Source organism: Hippoglossus stenolepis, chromosome 1, assembly GCF_022539355.2.
Source record: "Hippoglossus stenolepis isolate QCI-W04-F060 chromosome 1, HSTE1.2, whole genome shotgun sequence".
In the NCBI taxonomy this organism is placed as follows: Eukaryota; Metazoa; Chordata; class Actinopteri; order Pleuronectiformes; family Pleuronectidae; genus Hippoglossus; species Hippoglossus stenolepis.
The window spans coordinates 8062636-8088586 of record NC_061483.1 but is presented as its reverse complement, the minus strand read 5'-3'; the positions used below and the strand labels follow the sequence as shown (position 1 = coordinate 8088586).

Genomic DNA, 25951 nt, shown 5'->3' with positions numbered 1-25951 from the left:
GTCAGGAGCAATGCATGCGTTCACATGTTGTGTTTTTGAGTGTTTTGTCTGTAAGTGTGTGTGTGTGTGTGTGTGTGTGTGTGTGTGTGTGTGTGTGTGTGTGATGTCAGTCTGCCCACGGCGGTGCAGTAGAATGGGTTGTGATGAATATAAATCAGGTGACTGAACAGGCCGGGGTTTCTTCCCAGACAAGCTCAGAAGATTGTGTAATGCCCACTCCTACATTACTGGTCTGAATGCACGCACACACACACACGTACACAAAACCCCTCGTCCACTTGGTGAACAACACAACAAGCAGTGTATGTACCAGTCTGCCTTCAGATCGACCGCCCGGGTGGAGCTCAGACAACGCAGCTGACTGGACTCGATTTGGAGATTTCTAATAATTTGGACGGGACCTTGACTTTCATCTGAAAATCTCCTTCCTGTCGGATTAGTGTGTCTTTAATTAGTTTGGTTTGAGTTTTGTTGGCACGAGGTGATAAAGCTTCATCTCTGTAGTTTGAGATCTGTGCTTTTACATTCACTGCTGTACTGGACTTGTGTTCCCCTGTGAATGCTGAGGCTGGCAGGTGACCCCCAGAAAAGAGGAGGTGAAGAGGTGACCATGTGGATCCCGACACCGAGCATGACCCTGCCTCAGCGGCTGGTGCTGTATGGGACGTGCATTGTGGCGTTGCTGAACTCTGTGGGCCTGCTGGTGCTGCTGGTGCGGCAGAATCAGCAGGATACCAGGCTGGAGCAGACGGAGGCGAGGCTGGTGGAGGTGGAGCAGAGCTCGGTGGTGGAGTTCCTCCAGGAGGTGCCCAGGGGAGCGGCGGGGCTGCGGGCGAACACGGGGCAACATCCACAGTACCAGTACTCCAGGAACAAGAGGAGCGAGGAGCTGGAGAAGGAGCTGGAGAAGGAGAAGGAGAAGGAGCTGGAGAAGGAGCATCAGCAGGAGGTTCAGCAGGAGGAGGAACAGGCGCTCTATCCGCAGGAGGTCAGCCAGGAGGTCAGCCAGGAGGTGGGAGAGGAGGCAGAGAAGAAGATGAAGAATGAGCTGAAGCACAAGCACCGACACAGCCAGAGTTACCACAAGGCCCATGTGCAGGACGACATGATGATGATGATGACTTACTCCATGGTCCCGGTGAGATGAGGCACCTGCTGGTCCATTGTTAATGAGGGAGAGGCGGCAGATACATTTCTATACTGTAGGTATTACTGTGTACAGTGATGACTGATGCAGAATCACCTACTGGTTAAAATGGGTAGTGGTCCTGGGACCATCAGAGGGCCTGAAGGTTCCACGTGAATGTGTTTTCTTGGTTTGCACTGCTGGACAATACAAACTGAAGTAAGGGACATTAGGGTGGCACATAATCTCAAGGCTCTGTGTTGTCGAGGGGCCCAAGTTAGTTTTAGGGCCTCAATTGTTTCGGTTTTCACTGTGATCACATGGTGCATATTCCTAAATAACTGCTATAAATCAATGTAATTAAGAATCAGACAATTTTAAGAATTACAATATTAAATTAGAAAGTAATGAAGTTAATGTACTCCTGTAATGTGAAGAGCAAGTATTATATGTGTGTACTTCAGTTCCACTGCATTTCAGAGACAAAATATTGTAAGTTTCACTTCACAGGATTTATTTGACGTTTACAATTACAAGTTACTTTGTAGGTGAAGTTTATGAAACATGATTCATTGTTACAGATTAAAAAGTCAACAATGAAAATACACTTTTTATTGTGGTGCACTGCTACGTCACCTGGGTCAAAGAGTTCATGTTTGCTACAGGATCTCATAGTTTGTTAAACATTTGGTGCGTCACAGTGTTTTAATTGTGTTTTAATGTTTTCTCTTTCTCTTAAGATCAAATTGTTGATCGACATTTGCAACAGCACCAAAGGAGTCTGTATAGCCGGTATGTTTCACTTATATACTCTAAACTTTACACTATACTCATGTCTAAAATATCCCTTTTCATTCTCCTGACATCTTCATTACTTCTTGTTGCAGGACCCCCAGGACCCCCTGGTGAGTGAACTGGATCCAAATGTAATAAAGGCAGTTTGTCTCCTTTGTGGTTTAGTGACCCATATCTCTGCCGAATATGTATTTCCATTCAGCCCCTGGTGAGGATCTTTTCTGTGTTTCTGTAGGTTTGCCTGGTGCCGACGGTTTGCCAGGCCACAACGCCACTGATGGCATCCCAGGAGTGAATGGACAGCCCGGGGCTGATGGGAAAAGAGGGAAAAAAGGTAAACAAAAAGTGAAGCTCTATTCTGTTTTAACTCGACATCCTTTTTTTGAAATGCCTCAGGCAATGTTGGCCACTTAAAGTGGAGAACGACTGGTGTAATGTAACAGTAAAAGGCTTGAGAGGAGCCCTGGGTTAAAATATAAAATAATAACTTCAAATCACACACACACATTCACGCAGGTTCCTGATCTATCCATAAATCATACTTTTGTTGATAGAGCAAACTTTTTGAATGACTGAAAAGGTCCAAACTGCTGCTGTCCGCTCACATTCTCCACTAATATTATGCATCTTTGTGGTTTTGGGCCTCGGCTGAATGAACCGGATCTCCCTGTATTCTCCCACCTCGCTCTGTTCTCCTCCTCAGCCGACGGCAATGATTCACCCCAGAGAGTCAATGGATTCATTCATGTTGATAACGACGGGGAAAAGTGAGCTGAGGTTGTGAATGCACTGTCTCTCTCTCTCTGAGCTGTTTTACAACATGTCCTCCACAGGCCCACCAGGTGAGACAGGAGAGCCTGGTGAGAAAGGAGAGCGAGGAGAGTCTGGTCCGCCTGGAGAACAGGGACAACCGTCCAATGATGTCATTATTGAGGGCGAGTAGACTTCTGTCAACTGTGATATCCTCATAATGAATCTATGCTTGTAGTCAGATGGTTTAGATGTTGTCCACTGCCCTTTATTCAGGTCCTCCTGGTCCTCCTGGTCCTCCAGGGTCTCCTGGGCCCATGGGCCCTGATGGACCTCCTGGACCTCAAGGGCCATCCAGGACAAGGCATCACAGAGCCCACCTTCAGGCAGCTCAGACCCTGGGTGAGTGGCCTTTTTTGGCAAATGAACAAATGATAATGAAACCTTTGTCTTTTTGTAGCTTTTCGTCATATTCAACAGAAGATGGAATTGCCCACTTGTTATGGAAATGAAAATGTAATTTTCCTATGATCACTTACATGAAACTCAGTAATTCTGCACAGCCTCCCCTTTATACTTTTTGTTGATCAAGATCCCTGAATTATTATCTGAGAAATTGACAAAAATGTTGAAAAAACGCATCACAATGTCAAAGAAAAGTGAAACATTTTCCTGGATCCAAACCGAAAGTTAATGTGTAAATACTAAGTAACACAAGGTGAAATTCTTTCCAACAGGGCTGTTACACGCAATTCCAAACGATGGAACTTCGACAGCGAAGGAGGCTGGGAAACGACAGGAGGAACCCAAGAAGAGGAACGGTGTGTTTTCAGAGAAATCTGGCTACATGTACAACATGGATAAATACTGTGTGGTAGAGATATAAACATCTGAGCCGGTGGTTTTGTTTCCCCTCAGAGTGTCTGATTAAGTCTCTGATCAACCCCAGGAACGTGACAAAGATGGAGACCACCTTTGGCACCTGGATGAAAGACACCGCTCAGGTGAACGATGAGCGAATATGGGTGGCAGAGCACTTTTCAGGTAGGTCGACGACCAACGGCATCGTAGCAGAGAGAAAAACACGAGTCATTGTATTTCAAACCCAGATCGAGGCTGCTGAAGCAAAACAGGGAAACAAGAGTATACGATCTCTGAGTGTTTAACCTGTTGCTTGTTCTTGCCCAGGCCGCGTGGTGAAGGAGTATGAGAGCATCGCCTCCTTCCAGAGCAACACCAGCGACCTTGTTGATGTCAGGAAGTTCTATCAGGGCTGCGGCCACACAGTTCACAACGGATCCTTCTATTATCATATCGCTGGTACTTCCAGCATCGGCAGGTAAACTGAGAGACAGTGTGGTGCTGAGTCAGACGCTCTGCTATTGTGTCTATTCTTTCCCTCTATCCCCGGTTTACCAACATGCCTTCTGGTTCACAGATTTGACCTTCTCACCAAGAGGCTTCACACTCTCACCATAGACAACGCTTTGTACCACAACCTGGCCTACCTGCTGCTCAACTCCAAGACCTACTTCAAACTGGCAGCGGACGAGAACGGCCTGTGGCTGATCTTCGCCTCCAGCACGGACGAGAGCATCATGGTGGGCCAGCTGGACCAGAAGACCTTCTCCGTCACCACCTACATAAACACCACCTACCCTCGCACCAAGGCCGGCAACGCCTTCATCGCCTGCGGGGTCCTGTACGTCACCGACACCAAGGACACCAGGGTCTCGTTTGCTTTTGACCTGCTCAAGGGGAAGCCGGTCAACATGACCTTTGACCTGAGGTCTCCGGGCGGAGTGCTGGCGATGCTCTCGTACAGCCCGAAGGACAGACACCTGTACGTGTGGGACCAGGGCTACGTCAGGCTCTACGTGGTGCACTTCATCTCTGATGACTGAAAAACTGACGGACAACGTGTCGTCAGCCTGTCGACAAGTATTCACCCCATCTTTAGAAACCGCTCATATTTAGGTTTTTTGTAAGAGAAACATCCACATCAGTCTCATCTCTGTCCTCCTGTCACGTTGTTAAAAATCTGTTTCACTCAATGAAATCAGTTTGATCTATAATCATTATCATACTGTCAACAAATAAATACTGCTGTATTTATATCCTATTTGTAATGTACATGTGGGATTTTGGAGTAACTAACAGTGTGAAACTTTATTTTTTATAATTTTGTTTCAAACTGTTTATACAAGTTTAACTTATAATTAACTTGTGCTCGTCCGTGTTGTTAGTTGTTACATTATTTAGTGTATTTGCATGACAATGATCTTTTATGTATTTTTTATACCTGCCCCTGTGCAGAAGCAGCACGGTCTCTGGGGACTTCTTCCTCTCGGCAGAAAATTAAAAAGGAAACAGTGTCAAATCACCCTGATGAAATAAAAAGAATTTATTCACTTTACAAAGGTAAAACTCTGACCATGACCTGTTCTCTCACATACCTTCAGGCTCAAGTGCCCTAGTAAGTGTCTACCCATGATACTGGCTTGTTTTGCATCATTACATGTACACACACGCACACACACATACATACATACATACACATGCATCGGACACCAGCAGGACCATCGGTAAAACACAAACGATACATACAGTACACATAGTGGGCAGAGAGAGGGAGAGAAACACAAATCTCTTTAATAAATACCATACATACACTTAACAAAAGTTACAACTAATCCAGCTGGTATGATACGAACGGGAACAAAAATAAAGAAATGCTTTAATGTTTGTACAAGCTGTTGTGATTATATTTATATATATATATATACGTTTAAGATCATTTATATATATATATATATATATTTATTTATATCATTTATATATTAAAACTATTTCAAACATTTTACCACTAGGCCAAATGAAGCCAGACATTCATTTGTATATAACAGGTTCTTCTTCATTAACCTATTGATTGGAAATAAACTTTTAGTGTCTCCGGAATTTCGAGTGCAAATATCTAGTTCTTATGGACGAAACAGTAAAAACAACTAGCGAGGTAACGCACACGTACATACACTGTGTTGCACTTCTCCCAGTCCGATATGGTAAAACCCCTTACATTCCTAAAATAAAAGGCAATAAGTTAAATAGTTTGACAAAGGAATGGCCAAACAAACAAACAAACACAAACATATAAATAAATTAAATGATAAAAAAAAAAATCATCTTGTGCAAACTAGAAGTGAACCTTTGTGTTTCTGCTCTGTGGGGGTGTTTCAGGTTTGGACCAGACAGATGGAAACATTGAAAATCACAGTCACAGGAGTAAAACACATCATCTTCCAAACAGGAATGTTTCTAGCAGTGACGTTCGCCACACAAACAGGCATTTGAGGGCGGGTGAGCGGGCAGGCGTGACGACGGCAGACACAGCGGAGTGAAACACACGCTCCAGGAACCAAGCCGGGCCGGGCCTGGGCGGGTCGAGCCCACGCCGGGAGAGGCCAGAGGGAGTGATGGGCAGCCAGTGAAGTAGGGGGGGTGGGGTGCCACTACAGGAGCGATGCACCATCAACTCTTCCATAAGGGCCGAGAGAAGCCGGGCAAAAAGGCTGGGGCAAAGGAAGTGTGGTGGGGTGGGGGGTTTCAAACCATTGAAACAAAATGCAGATTCCAACAACTCGATTCACACTGGAAACCACTGACTTAATAACAAACCACAGTGCTGGTTACAGTAGATGCTAAGAGATTTCAGCTGTGGGCACAAAATGACAACAGTTACACACTTTTAAAATTTTTGCTTGAGCACTTTTACAGAGCACTATCAATAGACCTGTGATTGCACCGCGTAACGAGAACAGGACATGCATAGCTTCCCTATGGACACACTCTAAGAGTAGAGATTCTTCAATAAAATTACAATAAATCTAGCTTTAAAATCAAGTATGATAACTTCTGCTTGTAACTTTGCTTTCAGCCTTTGGGGAAAAAAATATTTGCAGCTCCGTTTGTCACTCTGGGTTTGATTTACATCGGCGGGAAACCCGTGAACACTGCACACTCGGAAAGATGCCAAAAGCGTGGTGGTCTTTTGACTAAGTTGTCCCCCATCCGTTATACTACTAATGCCTAGTGAGTGTTACATAAGCTTTTTGTGTTTTGTCTTTCTGTCCCTTTTTCTCTTTGGACCCTCGAAAGTGGAAGAGGGCATTACAGGACGTCGACCAAGCTGCTAGGGATGTTGTAGCGGTCGGGGAGGACCCTCATCTTCAGGGTGCCGTCTGCTCCACACGTGAAGATGCGATTGCCGGGCCGCGTCTCCACCTGCATCACGCCGGCGCCGATGTTGCGGAAGATGGACTGCTTGGCGTGCTCGCTGCTGAAAGAGTGCATGAGCCCGTGGCCGGCTACTTTCCACACCTGGAGGCAGGAAGCACAAGAACAGACAGAACAGATGTTAAAAATGTTCTTGCTTATTTTCTTTGTGGAGCCTCATTAAAGTTGTCAAGTCCCTAATTCATTTTGACTGCTGTGGTGTAATAATTATTTTTTTATCTTATACACACAAGATAATTATCTGCAAAGTAAAAACATAATTTGCTTGTGCACTGAAAAACCACAGGGGTAAGTTTATTTTATTATGCAGCAAGGATTTCAATCTATGAGATTCCAAGGAGAAATTAAAACCTGATTTGCTGAATTCTCTCAATCACAGTGGTTGTTAAAGAAGCTTATGAATATTAGTAAATAAACTAGTTCACACAAGATATTTATCATAATGAACACGTTAATATATTTTACACACAAGATTAATAAATATCACCATTTGGGACTTAAGGGGCTCTATTTATTTAACTGGCGCCACATGTAAATCAAATATAAAATGTTAAATGTTGCTTGTTTAATCTGTATAAAAGAGTTTCAAGCAAAAAAAAGTTTCTTGGTGGGTTTTTTCACAGTCTACTGATATTTTATCAACCAATCAACTATAATTAACAGACTTATTGATGATTATTATTTGCAATTTTGATTCACTATAATAGATCAACTTGCATTCCACCTGGCAACTCACATTTTGTGTCTTAGAAATATGCCCGACATTAATTTTAAGTCCATTCGAATGAGCAGAATTTTTCCAGCATCATGGCCCAAATCTCTACATGTCATTGAAGCTGATAAAGAAATATGTGGATACAAGAGGTGTTTTCCTGATCTTATCAAGTAGTTCATTGTCTCCAATAAGACATTGATCCTCAGAACACAATCTAAGTGAAAGTGAATGTATGGTTGTCAGGTCAGTGACAGAGCCTGAGTCACCTTCATGTTGCCCTCTGCGGAGCCCGTGACGAAGAAGTCCTCGAAGGCATCCAGGGCGAGGGCCTTGATGGCTGAGTCATGGGCCTGGAAAGTGTGGAGCAGCTGCCTCTGGCGGATGTCGAACACGCACACAAAGCCCTTTCTGCCTCCGGTGATCAGCAGCTGCTGTTTAGGAGCGTACTGCAGCACAGTGGCCCCGTTCTCATGGCAGGGGAACGCTGAAGAGGTGGGTGGGGAGAAATGTGAAAGTGAATCACCAAACAACTGCAAAGGGAAAATCATTAAAGCAGGACTGAAGTACTTGGGATGTCTTACCGTGGACCATGGTATTGCTTGGTGAAATCAGAGTATCCCACAGGCAAACATTTCTGTGGACAAATTAACCAAGGATAGTTTTGGTCAGTCTACACTAACAGAAAGAGGAGTAGTGTTGGTCTAACAGTGGTTTACTTCAGTACAGACCTGTTATCGTTGGACTGGCCGGCTGTGGCGATGAGGCTGGAGGACGTGATGAAGGCGAAATCACCGCAGGTCTTAGTGTGGCACTGCCAACTCTATGGGAACAGGATGAGGGAAAAGAGAGGGCATATTCACTTTCCAGAATGAAGAAGAGAAAGTGTGTGTGTGTGTGTGCTGGTGAGTACAGAGGTGACGGAGGTGGGAGGTGAGCTCACCAGGTAGGGTTTGGGGTTGGACGATGTCTGGTTGACCTGCCAGAGGCTGAGGAAGCCCTCTCCATCCGCGACTCCACACTGCAGGAATAACACAGAGCAATCAGAGCTATCACACCAAATAGACATAGACATTACAGTGTGTGTGTGCTTGTAGTTCTATCCTTGTGAGGACCAGTCTGATAATTAGACCTTATGGAGTCAGGACAATTTGGGAAAGGACATTTTGGCTGGTCCTGGCTATTTGAGGGTTAGGACTTGGGTTTACAGTTAGGCGTACAATTATGTTTGGGTTAGGCATTTGGTTGTAAGGATTACTGTCATTTAAAGGGATAGGGAAAACAACATGTCAATAAATGTCCACAGAAAGACAAAAGTGTGTGTGTTGTGTGTGAGTGGGCATCTACCTTATTGCCCTGGGAGTTGAAATAGAGCCGGGTGACTCTGGCGTTGCCTGCTTGTCTGAAGCAGATAAGCTGCTGAGGTCGGTTCCATTCAAACATTCTGACACTGCCATCCTGAGCACCCGTCATGTCTGACACACAAACACACACACACACACACACGAATACAGGGAATGAAAGAGAGAGGGAGACAAAAGAACAACATAGATGAGAGGAAGATAAGTAGAAATGTATAAAGAAACTTCAGATAAAAACTCAGTTGTATACTGGTGATTCACAGGCTTCAATGAAGGCACTTACAATACTGATATATGGGGTGAGACGTCATCCTCTTTACATTGTTTAAATTCCTCTTCATAATCTGAAAAAAACACAATAAAAACATTTACATAAAACACAATTTAGTATGAAATCCAGAAGTGCTGCAGTTGTTGGGTGAAACCTTAACCTGTAAACATTCATCAAACTTTAACAGATTTCGACTGAAACTTAAGATCACACTTCAGTATGACGTTTCACTTAGTTACGGTGTTTATAGTTCTGCATATTTCAACGTGAACCAGCAGATTAAAATTGAGCCTTTTCCAGTGTGTGTCTGCAAACCTATCCAATGATCTCAAAAGCTGCCGGCAAAGTTACACAAGACTGCAACGACACTATAAGTAGAGTGATGATTCCCCCGACTATCAATCTAGGCATCAAACGGCTGAGATCTTTCACTGCATGTATAAGAATCCTCCTTCCATACTGAACTGTATGACTCCCATCGTGGTGTCTTGCTTCGTGTATCACGCTCAGCATTTATCAACACGGCTGGGACATGAAGAACCCTGGCTGTATGTACGTGTGACGCAAATCTGTACCTTGGGTAGCCGCCTGTGAGAGCTGCTGCTATCTGTGTTTATGTGCATCCATCTCTGCCAGGGAAAACACGCCTCCTCTCTGTATCAGCCACCATAGACTCAGCAGTACAGCTGTTTAGTCGTCGTGGCCCAGTTTGGCTCAACAATGATAAGAATTAAAAATAAACACTTCTTTGGAAAATGTTCCCCAGAGTGCAGAAAGAAATCCACGTGGTCTAGTGTCATTCTAAACCTGAATCAGAGGCTCCCTTTAGAGTTTACATTCAGAACGAATGGGTGTTGATTTAAAACTAATGCACCTATTGCAGACCACAATGTAAAGAAGTTAAACGCTGAAGTCATACCACAGGTATTCTGCTGCATACAGAGCTGAGTTTCCCCCTGGTGGCAATTACTAACAACTGCATCCCCATTACATCCAGGTTCAATATCTGGGAGTTTGTGCATATCTACTGTATCTATCAGTTTGCAGTGAGTGAGCTCGTACCACACTGGCTCCCATGCTGGTCTGTCCACTGCCGAGCCACGGCATAGATGCAGAGACCTGCATCTGTGGGGGTGCAAAAGGGATCGAGCTGGCCTGGGAAATGTTGGTGTGAGAGGAACGATGGTCACCGTCGTCAGAGCTGCAGAAGAAAACACAATCATAACCTGTCACGTAGAGGTCATTTATACAGATGTTAAGAGAGTTTCTTTTCTTATGATTATTTGTTGAAAGCATAAATGTCCTGAGTCTGACCTGCGGGACTCCTTATCAAAGTCCTCTCCTATCCAGGTGAAAGGCTGAACAGCCACTAGAGTGGACACGTCCACCTCCTGGACATCATGAGTGGAGGCCAACACAATCTCATTGGAGTTAGCCTGGGAGAGGAGAGGGATGAGGAGGGTGGGAAAAGATTAGAGAGATTAGAGGTGGACTTTAATGTCATCATTTATCATTTGAGTTCCTAAAAAAGAACTGATATGCATTTGTATATTCAGATGGAAGTTCCTGGAAAGGTTTATGTAATTTGGTACTTTCTCTTTAACCTTTACTTTGTACCAATTTACAGAGGTGTTTCCAGGAAATGTCCCAGGAAATTAATTTTTAGAAAGGATGTAAGAATAGAGTTTCTCAGTATTTTCAAGTCCAACACAACTTACCTTATTGATGGCAAAGGCCATGATAATATCAGACTCCTTGTGAATGATTTTAGCTTTGCCTCCTGGGTACCCCAGATCTGCCTCCACCTGGAAAAGCAAAGAAAAAACGAGACGTCGAGGTTTAAGAAAAACGAAAGCGACAGTGCTCTTATCTGCCCAGAAGCCCATTCTTCATTAACACTGCTCATGTTAAATCATGTCCTTCTATTAGGAGCAGGGCAGAAAGATATATCACTTGCTTTTGGCCATCAAGTCTCCCCCTTGAAATGAAAGTAGCGTAAAGTACAGGCACATTGAAAGGGGAGAGGAGCAATCATAGGCGACGGTAACATATAGAGATGTATAATCAAATCTGGACAATTGATTTTTGTTTCCTACAGTGATTAACAAGACTCACACAGCCCCGACAGTGTGCATGCAGGTTAGTAGGTTTATTGTGTGTGTCAACTCTCATTTTGTATTTTTCAGTCCACCAGAAACAGTCCAGCTAGAAAGGAGAAAGGAGTGAGAAACACTGGGAGACGTGTTATTTTGGAGGGAATCGAATGTGAGGTTGTGTGAGTGGATGCTAAAAGAGTCCCAGTGACAGGGAAAGATCAGACGTTAGATCTAAGCGTCAGCGCCTTGAAAAGACTTTATGCCAGATAAATTGCCAGCACAATCACTTTCAGTCCAAGCTGGAGAGGAGACATCAAGAGCTTCACCCAGTGCGGTGCTGCCTCTAATTATAACCTGCAAGCCAGAGCCGCGTCGGGCTGGTGCACACTTATTATTTCTTTAAGTTTGATGCTCTTGCTCCTTCAAGCTTGTCTTTACAGTGACTCTTCCAGACAGACAGACAGGGCCAGGGCTGGTACAGTGAATGATACTACCTTATAGGGACGGCTAGCTCCTGCTATGCAGTTTGGGCTTATATGGTCCATATGGTTCTCTACAGACTACACAACACACACAGAGGCAATATAGACACACAACACACCAACACAGCACGACACACAACACATGCACAAACACAGAAAAATAAAACATGGAGGGAAACAAAAAATGAAAAACATTGACAAGATCTCTGATGTAAACTTGGTGATAAAATGTAAACAAATGATCTGGATTGATCTCATCAGCATGGAGCTGGATGAATGGAGAGACGACAGCTACAGTTAAATCTAAAGTAGTCTGACAAGGTTTTGTCTAATATTTGACAGACAGATACAGCATCAGTCTGTCATTAAAGCGATTACATAGTAATGAATAGCTCCAGACATCAGAGATGGCAGAGAGGAGTCCTGTTCTTGATTGAATATGTCTCAGGAGTCAAAGCAATGATTATGACAATAATAAAAATATCAACAACACAGATAATTGTTCAGTGAACACTTCTGTGCGTGTTTCTGCTCTCCATTCCTCTGGGTCACCTACTATAGACATGCTGTGCAACATGAAGTGAAATTAAACTGAAATCTTATACTGTATAGGCCCAAAGATATTATTCAAATGTAATTGTCTCCTTTTTAAACACACATTACATACAAATGATTAAATTTATACACAGACGCACACAAATGTCTTTAGAAGTGGAAAGATTATCGTTGCCTGATCTTCTAACACGACATTCTGACACTATATTTCTTCATTGGATGACTTTATGTTTCTCATTAATCACAATCATTGTGGGCATCATGTTTGCCAACTCTAAGCTTCTTTTTTCATGTGAGACAGACTTGCTTTGTAAAATGTAATTTCAACAGAATATAGTCTTTTACTTGGACCAATACAGTAACTGTGTTAGTGGAAGTGAACAAAAATAAACAAATGTATGAATAATGACTCAGGTGTAAATATGACTGTTAAATAACACAATGGTTTACTCATCTAAGCTAATGAACACTGACGTGGGGGGGAAGAAAACAAGCAGAGATTTTTTTATGAATGTGGGCCACTGACCTCACACTGCTTCCTTTTTTTAGTAAAGATGTAACGGATCAAAGTCTCCTGAAGAACTTCCTGTTTGACCAGGAAGTGCCAAAGACGTCGCGCTGGAAAGGACTGGTGGTTCTTTGTCCTGACAGAAAAGATATAGACAGAAATATGTTGATCACATGATGAGAAATACTAGAGTAAGAGTTAAGTAATAACGTCAAATGAAATTTAGATGTTGTGTAATTAATGTTTTTAGTCGTCCAGCCCTAGTGCATGATGGGTGTATTTTAGAATACCGTATATGGTTCTCTAAATACGATTCTACGAGCATGTCTCACTTGAAGGGTGTGTTGTCTGGCTCCAGCATGGCCTTGTGTCGGAGAATGGCAGGGCCACCTCCTGCGCTGAGGTCAGTAGGGTAAGTGTTGATGTAGTTGGGAGGCGGGCCGTCAAACTTGTTCATTCGCTCCAGCAGAAGCTGCTCCCAGTGCTCTAAAGTCTTCAGCACAGCGTTGCTTAGAGGGGAAGTGACTGGCAGTTCTGTGACATAAAAACATATTCATATAGATATACTGTATACAGTCAACAGCAACACCAATTAATAGTTAATTTATGTATATTTATTACAGCTCAAAGGCTATAGATTATTTTGGGGGCTGATGCCGATACAATAACACAGAGTAAAAAAGATACAGATATATTGTCTGATATTTTTTTCTTAAAAATGACAATGATTCCTCAGATGCTGTTACGACAAAGAAATGTAACTGAGGCTTGATATTTTACAATTTCACCACAAACCTTATATATATATATATATATATATATATATATGTATAACTATAAATAAAAAGAAAACAATAATACTACCAAATATATAGAACTTAAATCAAGAAAACTAACAAATTATTTAACATAAATGGAAACATAAAGGATGTTTCCCCCCACAATGGTTATTCTTTAAAATAATGGTTGTAATACCGATGTATTACCGTCTGTCAATGGCACATATTGGCTGATTTTTAATAGCAAACCAATAAATTGATCAGGCTCAATTGTTAATACAAATTATCCTCAAAATATACTACAAAGAATAACTGCTATTTTCTATTGAATTCAAGGAGCTGCTTAGTATCAACGCTGAGGTGAGTGGTACCTGTGAAGTCGAGGCCGGTGAGAGGGAGGAAGTTCTTGACATTGTGATGAGCCAGCTTCACCATGACCAGGCGGATCAGAGACCAGCTATGCACCGCACACAGACAGGCAGACAGAAATGCAAGCAAGTTAAACTCTGAAGCACAGGTTCCAAAGCTGGATATTCGTGAAAATAACAAAGGTTGTACCTGTAGGAGTTGGGGTCGGAGTGCTCCGTTATCTGTGTGTCAGAAAGGAAGGCGTCATCATCGTCTTCGTCATCCTCTGCGCCGCTTTCATCTGAGTCGCACAGAGCGTTGCTGTCTGACAGCGGCAGGAAAGGCTGAGAGGGAGAAAATAATGATGGAGGAGAAAAATCTAATTAAAAAGGCAGGCAGAGTGAAAGAGAAAGCCTGAAGACCATGAACAGATATCATCAGTCGATTCCACATTGTGTAGGTTGCATTCAGTTCTTTACTTTGGCCACAAAGTAGTCCCACATGCTCAGCTCGGGGGGGATGAACTTCTCCCTGTAGGCGGGTCTCTCTATGGGCACAGGGGGTGGGTTGACCGGCGTCTCCTTTACGGGGCGACCAGGAACGAGCATCCTCATGTTGAACCTGCGCCTGTATCGGTCCGAGTCCTCTGCTTGGGGCTGAGGGAGAGCCGCTGGATGGAGGAGAAGAAGAATGAAGAGGAGCCCCTTTCAAACACAGTTAACTCTGATAAGGTCAGTTTGCAGCACACAAATGCTGAGGATGAACAGAGACTCTGCGTCACTTTAGGAAGGTCAAGAAACAGATCAGAAGGAAGTGAACTGCATCCACACCCAGAGCACAGTACACTGTAGATTAAGTGTAAATAAAAATATCTTCCCGTCTAAAATGCGGTGACTGTCTGCAGTTTAACTTTGAGTTCTCTGACTTTGATTAGTCATAGCACATGAAAAGAAAATCAACACACTTGGAAAAAAGCAGATATACGAATGTGCAAACACTTTGGATGGAGGCACAGGGCAAGACTCACTAGGCTGTGCACAAACCTGCACCATTATCCTGGGTGACTATCTCTGGCATCGCACCAGACAAAACAAGACACAAACCAGAGTGGACAGTGCAGTTAGACACACACATACAACACAGACCATTACATTATTGAATCAGTAACTATTTGATGTAGTGCGTTGCACAAAATACAAACAGAGAACACATCAGACAATGGTGAATTTGTTGAGCAGTTGGGTGCTAAGCATTTTTTTTGTATCCACAGCCCTTGAAGGAGGCAAACATGATGAGACTGGTGAATGTAACACGTTTATTGTGTTTAAAAATGGTTGTTTCAATTCGAACATGACAGGGAGGCAGTGTGTTATCATTTGTGTATGGCTTTCTTTTTTGTTGCATGCATGTACGTTTTCAGCAGCGCTCAAAAGGGCAGAGTCTTAACATCTGGCAAAGGGACTCCTATCAACAGGCTGGCATTTAAGACCTCAACCCTCCTCCTCTCATCCGGTTCTTCAAAAGGCTCTTGGCTTGGCTGAGAACTATCTCTGTCTCTACAGTGATATAGAGCCTAAATGCCAGCTCATATCTCCCTCCCACACAATATACAATATGAGCACAGATAGCTTTGGCCTAATGAATATGGATGAACAGTGTCAAGTTCAATAAACAGCAGAACTACTCAGGAAACCTTCTTCAAATCTACAAATCTGACAAACAGCAGAACCAAGAGACACACAAGCTACTATCAGTCTATAATATAGTTACTACTAGAGATGTCCCGATACCATTTTCCCTTTACTAGACTCAGTCCAATACCTGGATTTAATGTATCTGCTGATACCAAATACTGATCTGATATGAGTGCATTTGGAAAAATAACAACTTATATAACGCATTTTAACAGCTGCACGCTACTATCCCTGTATAAAGTGACGATTGCTCATCGTTGTATGGCCTGGCTTAGGTTAAAACCTTTGAAAAACAAATGCATATATTAAAACATAGACATAGAACTTCTTCAACTATTAACATCATTGTATCCTGTATAATGACAAAGCTTTCTATATTCTATCTTTTATTATCTAGTTTGACAGTCGTAACTGAAAAATAACCTAAATATGCACATTACCGGTTTGCATGTTAAACTTTGCAGTGTGAAATATTTCCAAATTGCTAACATTTTTACTCGCTCTGGTTAATGCTGCACTGCCGGAAATCACTTCTTCATTGCTGCTCTAAAAAACAATACTTTACAGTGACGGTAACAGCGAAACTGCTGTTTTGGAGCGGCGAAGAAAATATGATTCCTGCCAAAAGGAAATTGCAGTTTTATCTGGGTGAAACTCATAAACTTTAAAGGATTGGTATCGGCACATAGATTCGCTGATGTCCAACTCCCAAAGTATCAGCTAGTATCAGTATCAGAACATCTCTAGTTATCACCTCTACTGCAAACTACTGATTTGCAGTAACTCATGTCCATTCACATCCTATATATATATATATTGAATGGAACCTACAACCTGGACAAAACAGAACTAGTTACGCAGTTCCAGCTCTACGGTGGTAGATCATTAGTGTAACAACTTCTCAAGGTGTACCTGCTTTAGTCTCAGATTCACACTTAGTCTGAGACGGTTGCTCAGCCTTCGCCTCTGAACAATCCTGGCTAGGCCCAGCAGTTGCTTCAGTGGTACAGCAGAAATGACAATGAGATGCGCAAAAGGGGACATTACAACATATACATGCAATGCAGTACACGCACACAAACGCACGCACGCGCACACACACAGCTGTTGCCTTATAACACTGAACACAGATGACTGTCTTCATAGCACTAGTGGGCTTTGTTGTTTGTAATGGGCATTCAGTAGCAGCTGCACAAAGGAGAGAGGGCTAAGTCAAGCATTTGCAACAATGCAAACCTGTACAATTACCATGCACGGCAATCCTGCAAACCAGCACTGCAATCCACCAGCCCAGTTACTCACAGCTGGCCTTAGTTGCTGGTGCCACAGTGCCCAACCCCTCCACCCTCGAAAGGGCAGGAGGGGGTCGTTTGGGGCGCTGGGTTTCTGTGGGGATGGGAGTGGGGTTTGGGGTGAGGCTGCTCTGCTCAGGTCTTCCTGTCTCGTCTTGAGACTCCTCTGGCCTGGCTGCCTCAAAATCAGCTGGCACTGAGACATAGGGCAGAGGGCAAACTAACACAGGAAACTACACAGCAGCAGCATCTTAGGAGCATCAACAGGACAGGACTGGGTGGAAACTGGGTTAGTATGTAGAGAGACCCAGAGGGATGGAAGCATTGCCTCAGATGTGTGTGATCAGAGATAAGTCAGGCGGTAGAAAGCCAACAAATGGGGTAGAAGAAAACAACAGGGAGAGCAGAATAAAGGCATAAGGACAGATAATATAGATCGTGGAGAAGACTAAAGACAATGACATGATGGTAAGAAAGGTATCAATAATTAAGAACAATATATAGTCATCGTTTTACCTGGTGGGGCCTCAGGCCTCTTTGGCTTAATAACGAGTTTGGCCCCTCCTCCAAAGACAGCGGCCCACATGCGGTTGTTGAGGGGATGTGCAGCCAGGCGGAAGAGTTCATTGCTGCTGTGAGTACCCAGGCCATGAATGAGCAGCGCGAGATAAACAGCCACGACTGCTTCACACAGCAGCACGTTGAGCCTTGGCTGGCCCTCCTCCCTGGCAGACGTCAACAGAGAAATCAGGGACGACACACCTGCAGAGAGAGGACACGCACACAGACACACAAAATGGAATTTGTACAAGAGGTTGATCAGTAATTTGCAGAATACAAGAAGCACAGAAAAACAAAAAAACACTATCTCTGCACAATACAAAATTCATTTATACAACATTTGCAGGATGGCGTGTTCAGTCTCTGCCTTTCCGTTTCCTTCCCAGAGGCCATGAAGCTCCTATTATAGAACACCATCTGCCTCTCTGTATAAACACAGACTGCCTGCTTTGCTCTACTCTTCCTCAGACTCTGCCTTTTATCCTCTCAATCACGTCTTTGATGCTCCCCCGTACATCTTTGCATCCTGTGAGGACTCTGGAATATGAACTTGTGTTGAACTTAGTTTCAACCTCTTTAAAACTATTTCTTGAGAGAATTGCACCGAAAACAAGCAGCACTTCAGAGCAGAGTTGTTTTTCATTTGTTCCATTTTCTGCCTTAACTGTAGAATCTAACTCAATTTGACAAGAAGACTTCCCGTGGTTGGTAAAGCAGAGGCCTTGTTACCTGGCCATTGTGCAGGAGCGGAGTTGGGAGTTACATGTTCCTCAATGCTTTCAGTGCGAAGTCTTTTCCTCTCACTGAGCAACAGGCCCTGGTAAACCATCCCTGTAAACTGGTTGGCCTCTGTCTGGGTGCTGCAAAGACAACAAGACAACAACAGACAGCCAAGAGTCTCAAAAACACAAAACAAATTCAACATTTTGGGAAATTTGATTAGTTAGATAGTTCTTTACTAGAATGAAATAAGCTCAGCAAACAAATACTTTAATTAACAACAATGCCGTCTTGGAGAAAGAAACTGTACCTTGAGGCCTGAATAGTGAAACCAACACACACCAAAAAAGCATCTATAGTGCAGTAAAACATTTTAGTTTTAAGGTAGGTGAATCAAATCTTGCTGCTGAGACACGGTTACCTGTAGCTGTGGCTGTCACACAATGCTTGATAGATGCAAGCAGACAGAGAAGCTGCTAGTGTGTGTAGAGCGCTGACCTGAGGGTGAGAAACGGACATTTCATTATTCAACATCTGAAGGAATGACTTCAGATGACTGCAGAAATCTTATGTACCTAAATATAAATGAGGCAGATTTAAATTAGAGTTCTGACCCGATCATCCATTATGTCAGGATGTGGCGGGCCCTCCAACAGGCTGACGGTGTGGAGAATGTCGTGAATGTGGTTGCTGAGGTGGAGAACGGGATTCGCTATGACCGTCTTGGTGGGGGCGATGCAAGCTGATAGCAGAGGCAGTGTAGTCGGCAGAGGCAGAGGAGACTGCAGCTGTTTCACTGTGGTCTCCTACAGAGTGAGACAGGGGAGGGGAGATTTGATTTTGCAGACTAGAAATAGTTTTGCATGAACGTGATGTGTGTGTACATATCAGAGTACATGTGTACCTGCTGGCTCTCCTGCAGAAGGAACAGAAGCTCCATGCGAACAGAAGTGACTCCTCCTCCCTTGGCTCCATGGAGGCTGCAGTAGGACAGAAACACCCTCAGCAGGGCCTGGTTCTTCCTCAGCCACGCCTTTCGCCTCTCAGAGTGCTGCTGCTTGGCCTGAAGACGACGTCGCTCCATCTGGTGACGCTCGTAGGCCCCGGCCTCCGTCTGCTCCAGGGCCTCATCTGATATGTCCACTGATGCCGTGCGCTCTCCCCACCGCTCCACCTCTGTATCTTCCTCCTTTCCCTCCACCTTTGTGTTAAGGATATTTGTGGAAGATGGTCAATTAGGACGAGTTACACACTTTTAATAACTACAGATTACACGCAATATTCTCAAAGTGTACCTTGTAGTTGCAGATCATATGCATGCCTGCTATTTCCTTCTCCAGCCAATTGTAGAGTTGAAAGCGTAGCTTCCCTCCGTCCACCTCGAAACCTGTGGCCAGTGTACGCAGCTCTGTCATGAGGATTTTCAGACAGGCACGGAACTTCAGCTGCTCTGCAATGACATCCACCTCCGACTCACCCTGAAATATGAGAGAGGGAGTTACAGTTAAGCTTTTAAAGGGTTTTAACTCAAGTCAATAAGGGGTCTCAGAGACACGTACTTTGGGTAGAATGGACTTTGCAATAGATTCTTTAATTTCAGGGCAGATTTAAAATATAGATATTTTCAATGTTCCTACCTGTGAGTCTGCTCTCTGTAGTTTGGGCCTTCCACTCTCTGAGCCCCTGTCGGCTTTGGACTCAGACTCTGGTTTCTTCATTGTCAGACCGCCACCATCATCATCATCATCATCATCATCATCGTCTTCATCTTCATCATCTCTCTTGTCATCTTCCCAGTCCAGCTTCAGCTCGTCGTCCTCCACCTTGACTACAGGCTGGCTCCAGTCTGACCCTCCCCCACTATCATTTCCTCCCCAGGCATGGGCAGGGAATCCTGGTGAGCTCCAGTCCAGACCGCCCTGGGTGCCATTTTCCAGGGGTTGGGTTGAGTTTACGTTGCCCTTGGATGAAGCTTTGCTGAGCGGCGAGGAGCCAGATCTCTTGGTAACTTTGGGAATCTTGGATAGCACTTCCAGAGCCAGAACTGGGCAGCCCACCTACAGAAGATTTAGATATGATTAAAGCCTCTCAACACTTGCTACTATCAGGCAGAAACAAGTGCAGAGAGGCAGATAAAATGGTCTCGACTTTATCAGAAGAATTGGATTGGAACAAGTGGTAATATTACTGATGAGCCCACCTTGAAGTGTGCATTGGCTGTAGTGAAGAACAGTTTGCGCTCTATAAGGTTGATCTCATCCGCGCTGCTCTTCTCAGTGGTGACGCCCGCAGTTGTCGCTGTGGCCTCGGCAAGGTGGCGACGGATGATCAGTGGGTGTGTCCTCAGGTAGTTATAGAAACTAAACACCACAGGGTTGCAAGATTTCACCGTCTCATCTAACACAGGGAAGTGAAGAAGAGGGAGACCAAGAAGGGAAAGTCTTTCAGAATTGCACAAAAATAATGAAAATAATGAACACAGCAAACAGGTTTCAGTGGATCTGGTCCCAATCCTCTGATCATGTAATACCAACTGAAATGACTACAAGCAACTGACCAGGATTCTCATCATCCTCTTTGGGGATTCGCTCCAGCAGTGTGTCCAGGGCTCGAGTGTAATCCTTCATAATCCAGTAGGCTATGCTGCGGAGGAATGGGTCCGGGTGCAGTCTGGAGCAGTGGTAACCACTTCCATCTTTGTTACAGCCCAGGACTTTCTCATACAGGAGGCCCTGGCAAGTGGGTGAGTTCTCAAAGTCGGCCTCGTACAACCTGGCTACTATCATGGCTAACTGGAGATCGTCCATCTTCTCCATCAGCACCTACACAACAGAAGAGACGTGAGACTGGATAAAAACTGCAGATTGTAAAAGAAATGTAATTAGGTTCATGTTTAAGTATCTAACATTTTTTAACATAGTAATTTTTACTTCTACAAACACAATACATGGAATTGAAGCAAACAAGATTCATACTTCTATTTTTGATGGTTATCTACATATTTTGAATGTGTGGTATAGAAACCATAGGCCAAGGAAAACTGTGCAGGCTTTTTATGCATCTTATCAGTGTGATTCAGACTTCTCTCATGTGATGTAAAGGCTGCAGAATATACAGCTCCCTAAACAACAGATATCTGCACTGTTATTGGTGTAGTCATCTCACTCTCATTCAGACGAACCCTTCCACCCACCTATATTCTATTTCATGTTGTTTACGCTCTAAGTGAAATGAAAATGGAGTGTCGGAGCACAGAGTAATCATTTATGTTTGTGTGTCTTGTATGTTATTAAATGTACAAGTGTGTGAGTGTTTGTTGTTCCCACCTCTATGGCGTCTTTGAGTGATCCAGCCAGTAGAAAGAAAGCAGCAGCCTGTTCAAAGCGCTGCTTTCCCAGCAATGAGAAAGCATTTTTCAGGGCTGCCTTTCGCCAGCGATCTTCAGTGAAGTTGTTTTTGAAGAACTGAGTCATCTTCTCCTCATGCTGAGACCTGAGAGAAGAAAACCACACAGTTCAGAATCCCATCATTTTTCTGTTAGAGCCTTCATTGGGATTTAACGCTATAACTCATTCAAAGTCGTACCTGAAGAGCCCCCACAGGACAGCTTTCTTCTTCGTGGCCAAGTAGAACAGAGCAGCATCTAAAGGGTCATTGTGTCTCTGGAAGGCAGCTTTACCTAACTGATTACACACAAACAGCGTAACTGAATCAGTCATTTCCTTTATTGGATCAAATTAATTTAAGTGCACTTCAAAGACAACATAAGAATCAAGTAGAGATCTTCCGATATCAGTTTCTCAGCTGCTTCACACTAATTATAAATGATCACTTTCGGAAATGAAAATGAGGAACTTAGAAGAGAGAAGAGCAAATGTCTCCAGAAACAATAAATGTATCACTGACTTTGAATTTTGCAGACAGTGCAGGTTGAACAGCAAGAGAAGTTCAAATGACAGTAACAACTGATCTGAATCCTCTGTTTTAATGTCTTTGTTTTGTAAAGACATGCTGCTTCAAATTTGGTGCGTGTTTTTGCATGAATAAGTGTGAATTTGTTTTTTTCCCGATACCTTTTCCACCAGTTTCCGCAGGGTGTTGATGTTGCGTATCCACCAACCCACTCCAACAGCTCTGAGCTCAGACCACTGAGGGTCTCCTCTCTGCATCGCTGGGATCATGTTGAGCAGCTCCTCTTCCGCTTCGGAGTGGAAGGCCCATGCAAAGTGGCACGTTGATAGACCTGGCATGATGACAGACAGAGGTGAAGGAAAAAGGAGATATCTGAAGTTCAGAAATCTATATTTCATATTTTCCATTTATGTGTCACACCAGCAGTAAAATGAGCAGCGAGCTTTACCCTGGTGGAGCAGCTGCATGCGGTACAAAGGGGGCAGAGAGGTGAGCAGGCAAGTATGGAGACGCATGGCCAGCAGGTACCTCAGCCCACACTCGTCCAGAGCCTCACCACCTATACAAACACAAAACCAGGGGGAACTGTCAGCTTTGTCACTGTTATTCCACAGAGACCATAATTAAATGTCAGCCAGAAAGCACAGACCTGTACAACCCCAGTATCACTTGTGTTCATTGAATCCTGTGTCTCTTGTCCCTGAACCTTCTTACCCCCTCTGTGCTTACTTAGCCCTGGAACAACCTGCTAATGTCTTCCTCTCAAAAGACTAAATAAAATCAAATGGAAAATTGGAAGAAAAAAAAAAGACAAGGATAATGGAAAACGTGCAGTCTTGTTTATATACAGTTAAAGAGGAACCGCCTAAGCACTGCTGTTTATGTTAATGAAGGTTTGATGGCTGGAGATGAACCATGTCCAGGAACACACAATCAAGAAAAATTATGCTGAGTTTTTCTTTTTGTCTATAACCTCTCGTCAACTTTAATACAATATTATCTCTAACAAAGGGAAACAGACTGGTAGACATTAGAGCACGTCAACACGCCCAATTACAGCCTATTCAGCAGGTATGGTTGCATCTTGTATCTTTCTGTACATACAAAACAAGGTGATACTTTATTCATCCACAAAAGTAAAAGACCTGGCAGATGAGAGACACAGGTCAGTGTTTCACTGGAGGACACTTCAGTGAGGAGGATTCTCATACATGAAAGCCCCGACATATGTAACAGACCCTCCTCCACCCTCCTCCACCCTCTTTCACCCTCTTTCACCCACTCGCTCTCTCAGATCAGACAATTTCAATGGATTACAAATCCCACGCACCCGTCTAAAGACTCGGTGACAGGGGCTGTTGAGACAATTGCACCAATGTTGTCGAATACCTTACCTATGCAAAAAAACTTAACTTACTGACTTACATGATAAAACTTGAATAAATTAATGTCACAACAAAACTTACAAACTTAAATTGCCATGGGTGACTGTCACATTGATTGGAGCATAAAAATCAACACTTAAAAACTGGCAAAATAGCTAAAACTAAACTCTTTTTTTTTTTTTTTAAAGAACACGCTGTGGGAATCAGGGAACAAGATCAGCTAACACCATACTTTGATGTATGATTCAGAGAGAACTGTAAAGAGGATCTAGCATCAGATAAAGAAAATGCTGATCGTTAAAACTTATTTCAATGCCTTGATACAATATAGGGAAGAGTGTATTCACTGTGGTTTGACCTGACTGTAACACGCAACCATATACACTGACCTGTGTACTGCTGATCAGTGGAGCTCGTGACCTCAGCACTGGTGGTTGCAACGGTGTCAGCCAAGGCCACCAAGAACATCTGCTCGAGTCTGGTCAGCCCCGGTAAGCTGGAGTGCATGAGGTGACTGGACAATACCTGGACACACAAAGGACAATTGTAAGTAAGGCTGAAAGTTACACAATGATAAGAGACTGATGGATTTTACAATGTGAGGCATTACATGTATTTCAATCACTACACTATCATTACTTTACTCTTTCCTCCCGATTATTGTCCTTTCAGAAATTACAAACTCAAGATTACCACAGTGTTGTTAACAAGATGTTACATAGTTATAATTTGGTATAACACATCATTATTCTCTTACTCCCATGCTATTTATTTATTTTTATATATTTATAAAACGAAAACAATGTATATTTTAGGGTTTTATCGATGATAGGCCAGCAAATTGAAATTGTAAAGTGATACCTGGGCGTGCTCTGGTCCGAAGTAAGTGGGTCCATATTGAGAGAGGTTAATAACTCGAGACTTCTTCTCTGGTTTGTCTGAGGCAAAGTTTACAAAGTCATCTGTGGTGACCGCTTGCACCTGTTAACACAAGAGAACATTTAGTTATAAGTAGCAGTGAACAAGACCATTGACAACAAAATCCAAGTTGGGTCAACTACCAACCTGGAAGAGGTCAGCATACTGGTCCTCTGTGGACTTCTGCACTCCATCGCCATCCCCCGCTTTGGCTCCCTTAGCAGCCTCTTCCGCTCCCTTATATGAGGTATCTAGATCAGCCAGCATGAGTGCATAAAGGGGCAGTGGAGGGATGGAGTTAATCTCTGTGTAGTCCCTGCCTCCGTCACGGCCTGCGACAATGGTGTCTTTCGCTGTGCTGCCAGTCACACTGATGGTTCGCGACAGATGTCTCCTGGCTCCGCCCTCACCGGCCTCCACATCCCTCACCACAGCAACTTCCCCGGCAATACACTTAACCAGGTGAGCAAGGATGGCCTATATATAGAGGAGCAATTGGTTATACAGTGTATACAACAATGTAGATTAGATGAGCTAGATCACTACATGTCCACGTCCTTTTTGGGAGTGTTATTCTACATTACTTTTACTATCTAATCTATCAGATTTGATTTATTATTTCTATACTCTTCACACTTGGCATATTACGGATTGGTAGACACAGGAAAACTCACCTTGGCACGGCGAACCTTGCCCAGGTCCATGAGTTCTAGCAGCTGTGTGGGATGGTACTGGGGTAGAGTTGGAGACAGGGAGTGGGCAGCCTCAAACAGTCCCCCTTCCTGAAGTCCAGCCGGCGCACGAAGGGCCTCGTCCACTGCAGTGTTTCCTTCAAACACACTCTTGGACCTGGCTCTCCCTTCAAAGGCTGAGGAGGAACCGGTGGTTTGACCTCCAGCAATGTCTGCGGATGAGAGGTTGCCCTCGTCTCCCTCACCAGGCTTCTTGTCCTGATGCCACTGGGCATACACATGCATCTCACAATCCATGCCCACAACTAGGATGCCGTCCCTTACCCAGGACAGGGAGACTGGCAGAGATGGTGTGCCATCCACTGAGGACAGGAGGTCCACAGACCGAAGCAGGATCCAGCGTGAGCGGATCCCCTGTTTGATACTGCCCCCTAGAGGAAGGGTAATGACAGCCACTCCCTCTTTGCTGTAAGTCTGCTCGTTGACCATGCCAGAAATACGGCCATACATGAGAATGTTGGATCCAACCCCCACAGTGAGGATGTGAGATCCATCCTCCTTCGACAGCCAGTCCAGATGAACATAGTGCTTTATGTTGGGGGAGCTATGGTCTCTGCTCATGTAGAGGTCCGACCTGGTGTGGAAAATATCATTATTTCAAATATAAAATATTTATATATAATTATATATATATATAATAT

At 43.8% G+C, this 25951-nt stretch overlaps 2 protein-coding genes across 8 annotated transcripts in view; one reads left to right on the top strand and one right to left on the bottom strand.

Moving 5' to 3' along the window:
- Nucleotides 1-258: 258 nt before the first annotated feature.
- On the top strand, nt 259-5390 carry gldn (gliomedin). The gene is made up of 10 exons (XM_035179364.2): nt 259-1138; nt 1867-1918; nt 2014-2031; nt 2157-2255; nt 2755-2856; nt 2948-3073; nt 3409-3492; nt 3590-3715; nt 3860-4010; nt 4110-5390. Exons 1-10 carry the CDS (start codon nt 560-562, stop codon nt 4573-4575), a joined length of 1803 nt encoding a protein of 600 aa, XP_035035255.1. The 5' UTR covers nt 259-559; the 3' UTR covers nt 4576-5390.
- dmxl2 (Dmx-like 2) overlaps nt 5056-25951 on the bottom strand; it is a 35729-nt gene continuing 14833 nt past the window's right edge. For 2 of the 7 annotated variants that reach the window (XM_035178684.2, XM_035178767.2), the window contains exons 22-55: nt 25233-25884; nt 24706-25035; nt 24502-24621; nt 24030-24165; nt 22704-22814; nt 22417-22586; nt 21929-22026; nt 21670-21835; nt 20901-21165; nt 20544-20740; nt 19981-20400; nt 19639-19821; nt 19248-19544; nt 18958-19149; nt 18765-18841; nt 18353-18483; nt 17579-17824; nt 17073-17258; nt 14556-14746; nt 14287-14420; nt 14100-14185; nt 13282-13483; nt 12968-13085; nt 11899-11964; nt 11027-11113; nt 10623-10744; nt 10371-10509; nt 9321-9381; nt 9024-9151; nt 8620-8697; nt 8408-8499; nt 8261-8313; nt 7946-8163; nt 5056-7048 (exon numbers count right to left, since the gene is read on the bottom strand). In XM_035178684.2, coding sequence (XP_035034575.2) covers nt 6839-7048; nt 7946-8163; nt 8261-8313; nt 8408-8499; nt 8620-8697; nt 9024-9151; nt 9321-9381; nt 10371-10509; nt 10623-10744; nt 11027-11113; nt 11899-11964; nt 12968-13085; nt 13282-13483; nt 14100-14185; nt 14287-14420; nt 14556-14746; nt 17073-17258; nt 17579-17824; nt 18353-18483; nt 18765-18841; nt 18958-19149; nt 19248-19544; nt 19639-19821; nt 19981-20400; nt 20544-20740; nt 20901-21165; nt 21670-21835; nt 21929-22026; nt 22417-22586; nt 22704-22814; nt 24030-24165; nt 24502-24621; nt 24706-25035; nt 25233-25884 — 5962 coding nt within the window. In that variant the 3' untranslated portion in view covers nt 5056-6838. Of the gene's footprint in view, nt 7049-7945; nt 8164-8260; nt 8314-8407; nt 8500-8619; nt 8698-9023; nt 9152-9320; nt 9382-10370; nt 10510-10622; nt 10745-11026; nt 11114-11898; nt 11965-12967; nt 13086-13281; nt 13484-14099; nt 14186-14286; nt 14421-14555; nt 14747-16682; nt 16767-17072; nt 17259-17578; nt 17825-18352; nt 18484-18764; nt 18842-18957; nt 19150-19247; nt 19545-19638; nt 19822-19980; nt 20401-20543; nt 20741-20900; nt 21166-21669; nt 21836-21928; nt 22027-22416; nt 22587-22703; nt 22815-24029; nt 24166-24501; nt 24622-24705; nt 25036-25232; nt 25885-25951 lie in introns of all 7 variants that reach the window. The other 5 variants (XM_035178851.2, XM_035179231.2, XM_035179013.2 and 2 more) reach the window with 3 other exon arrangements.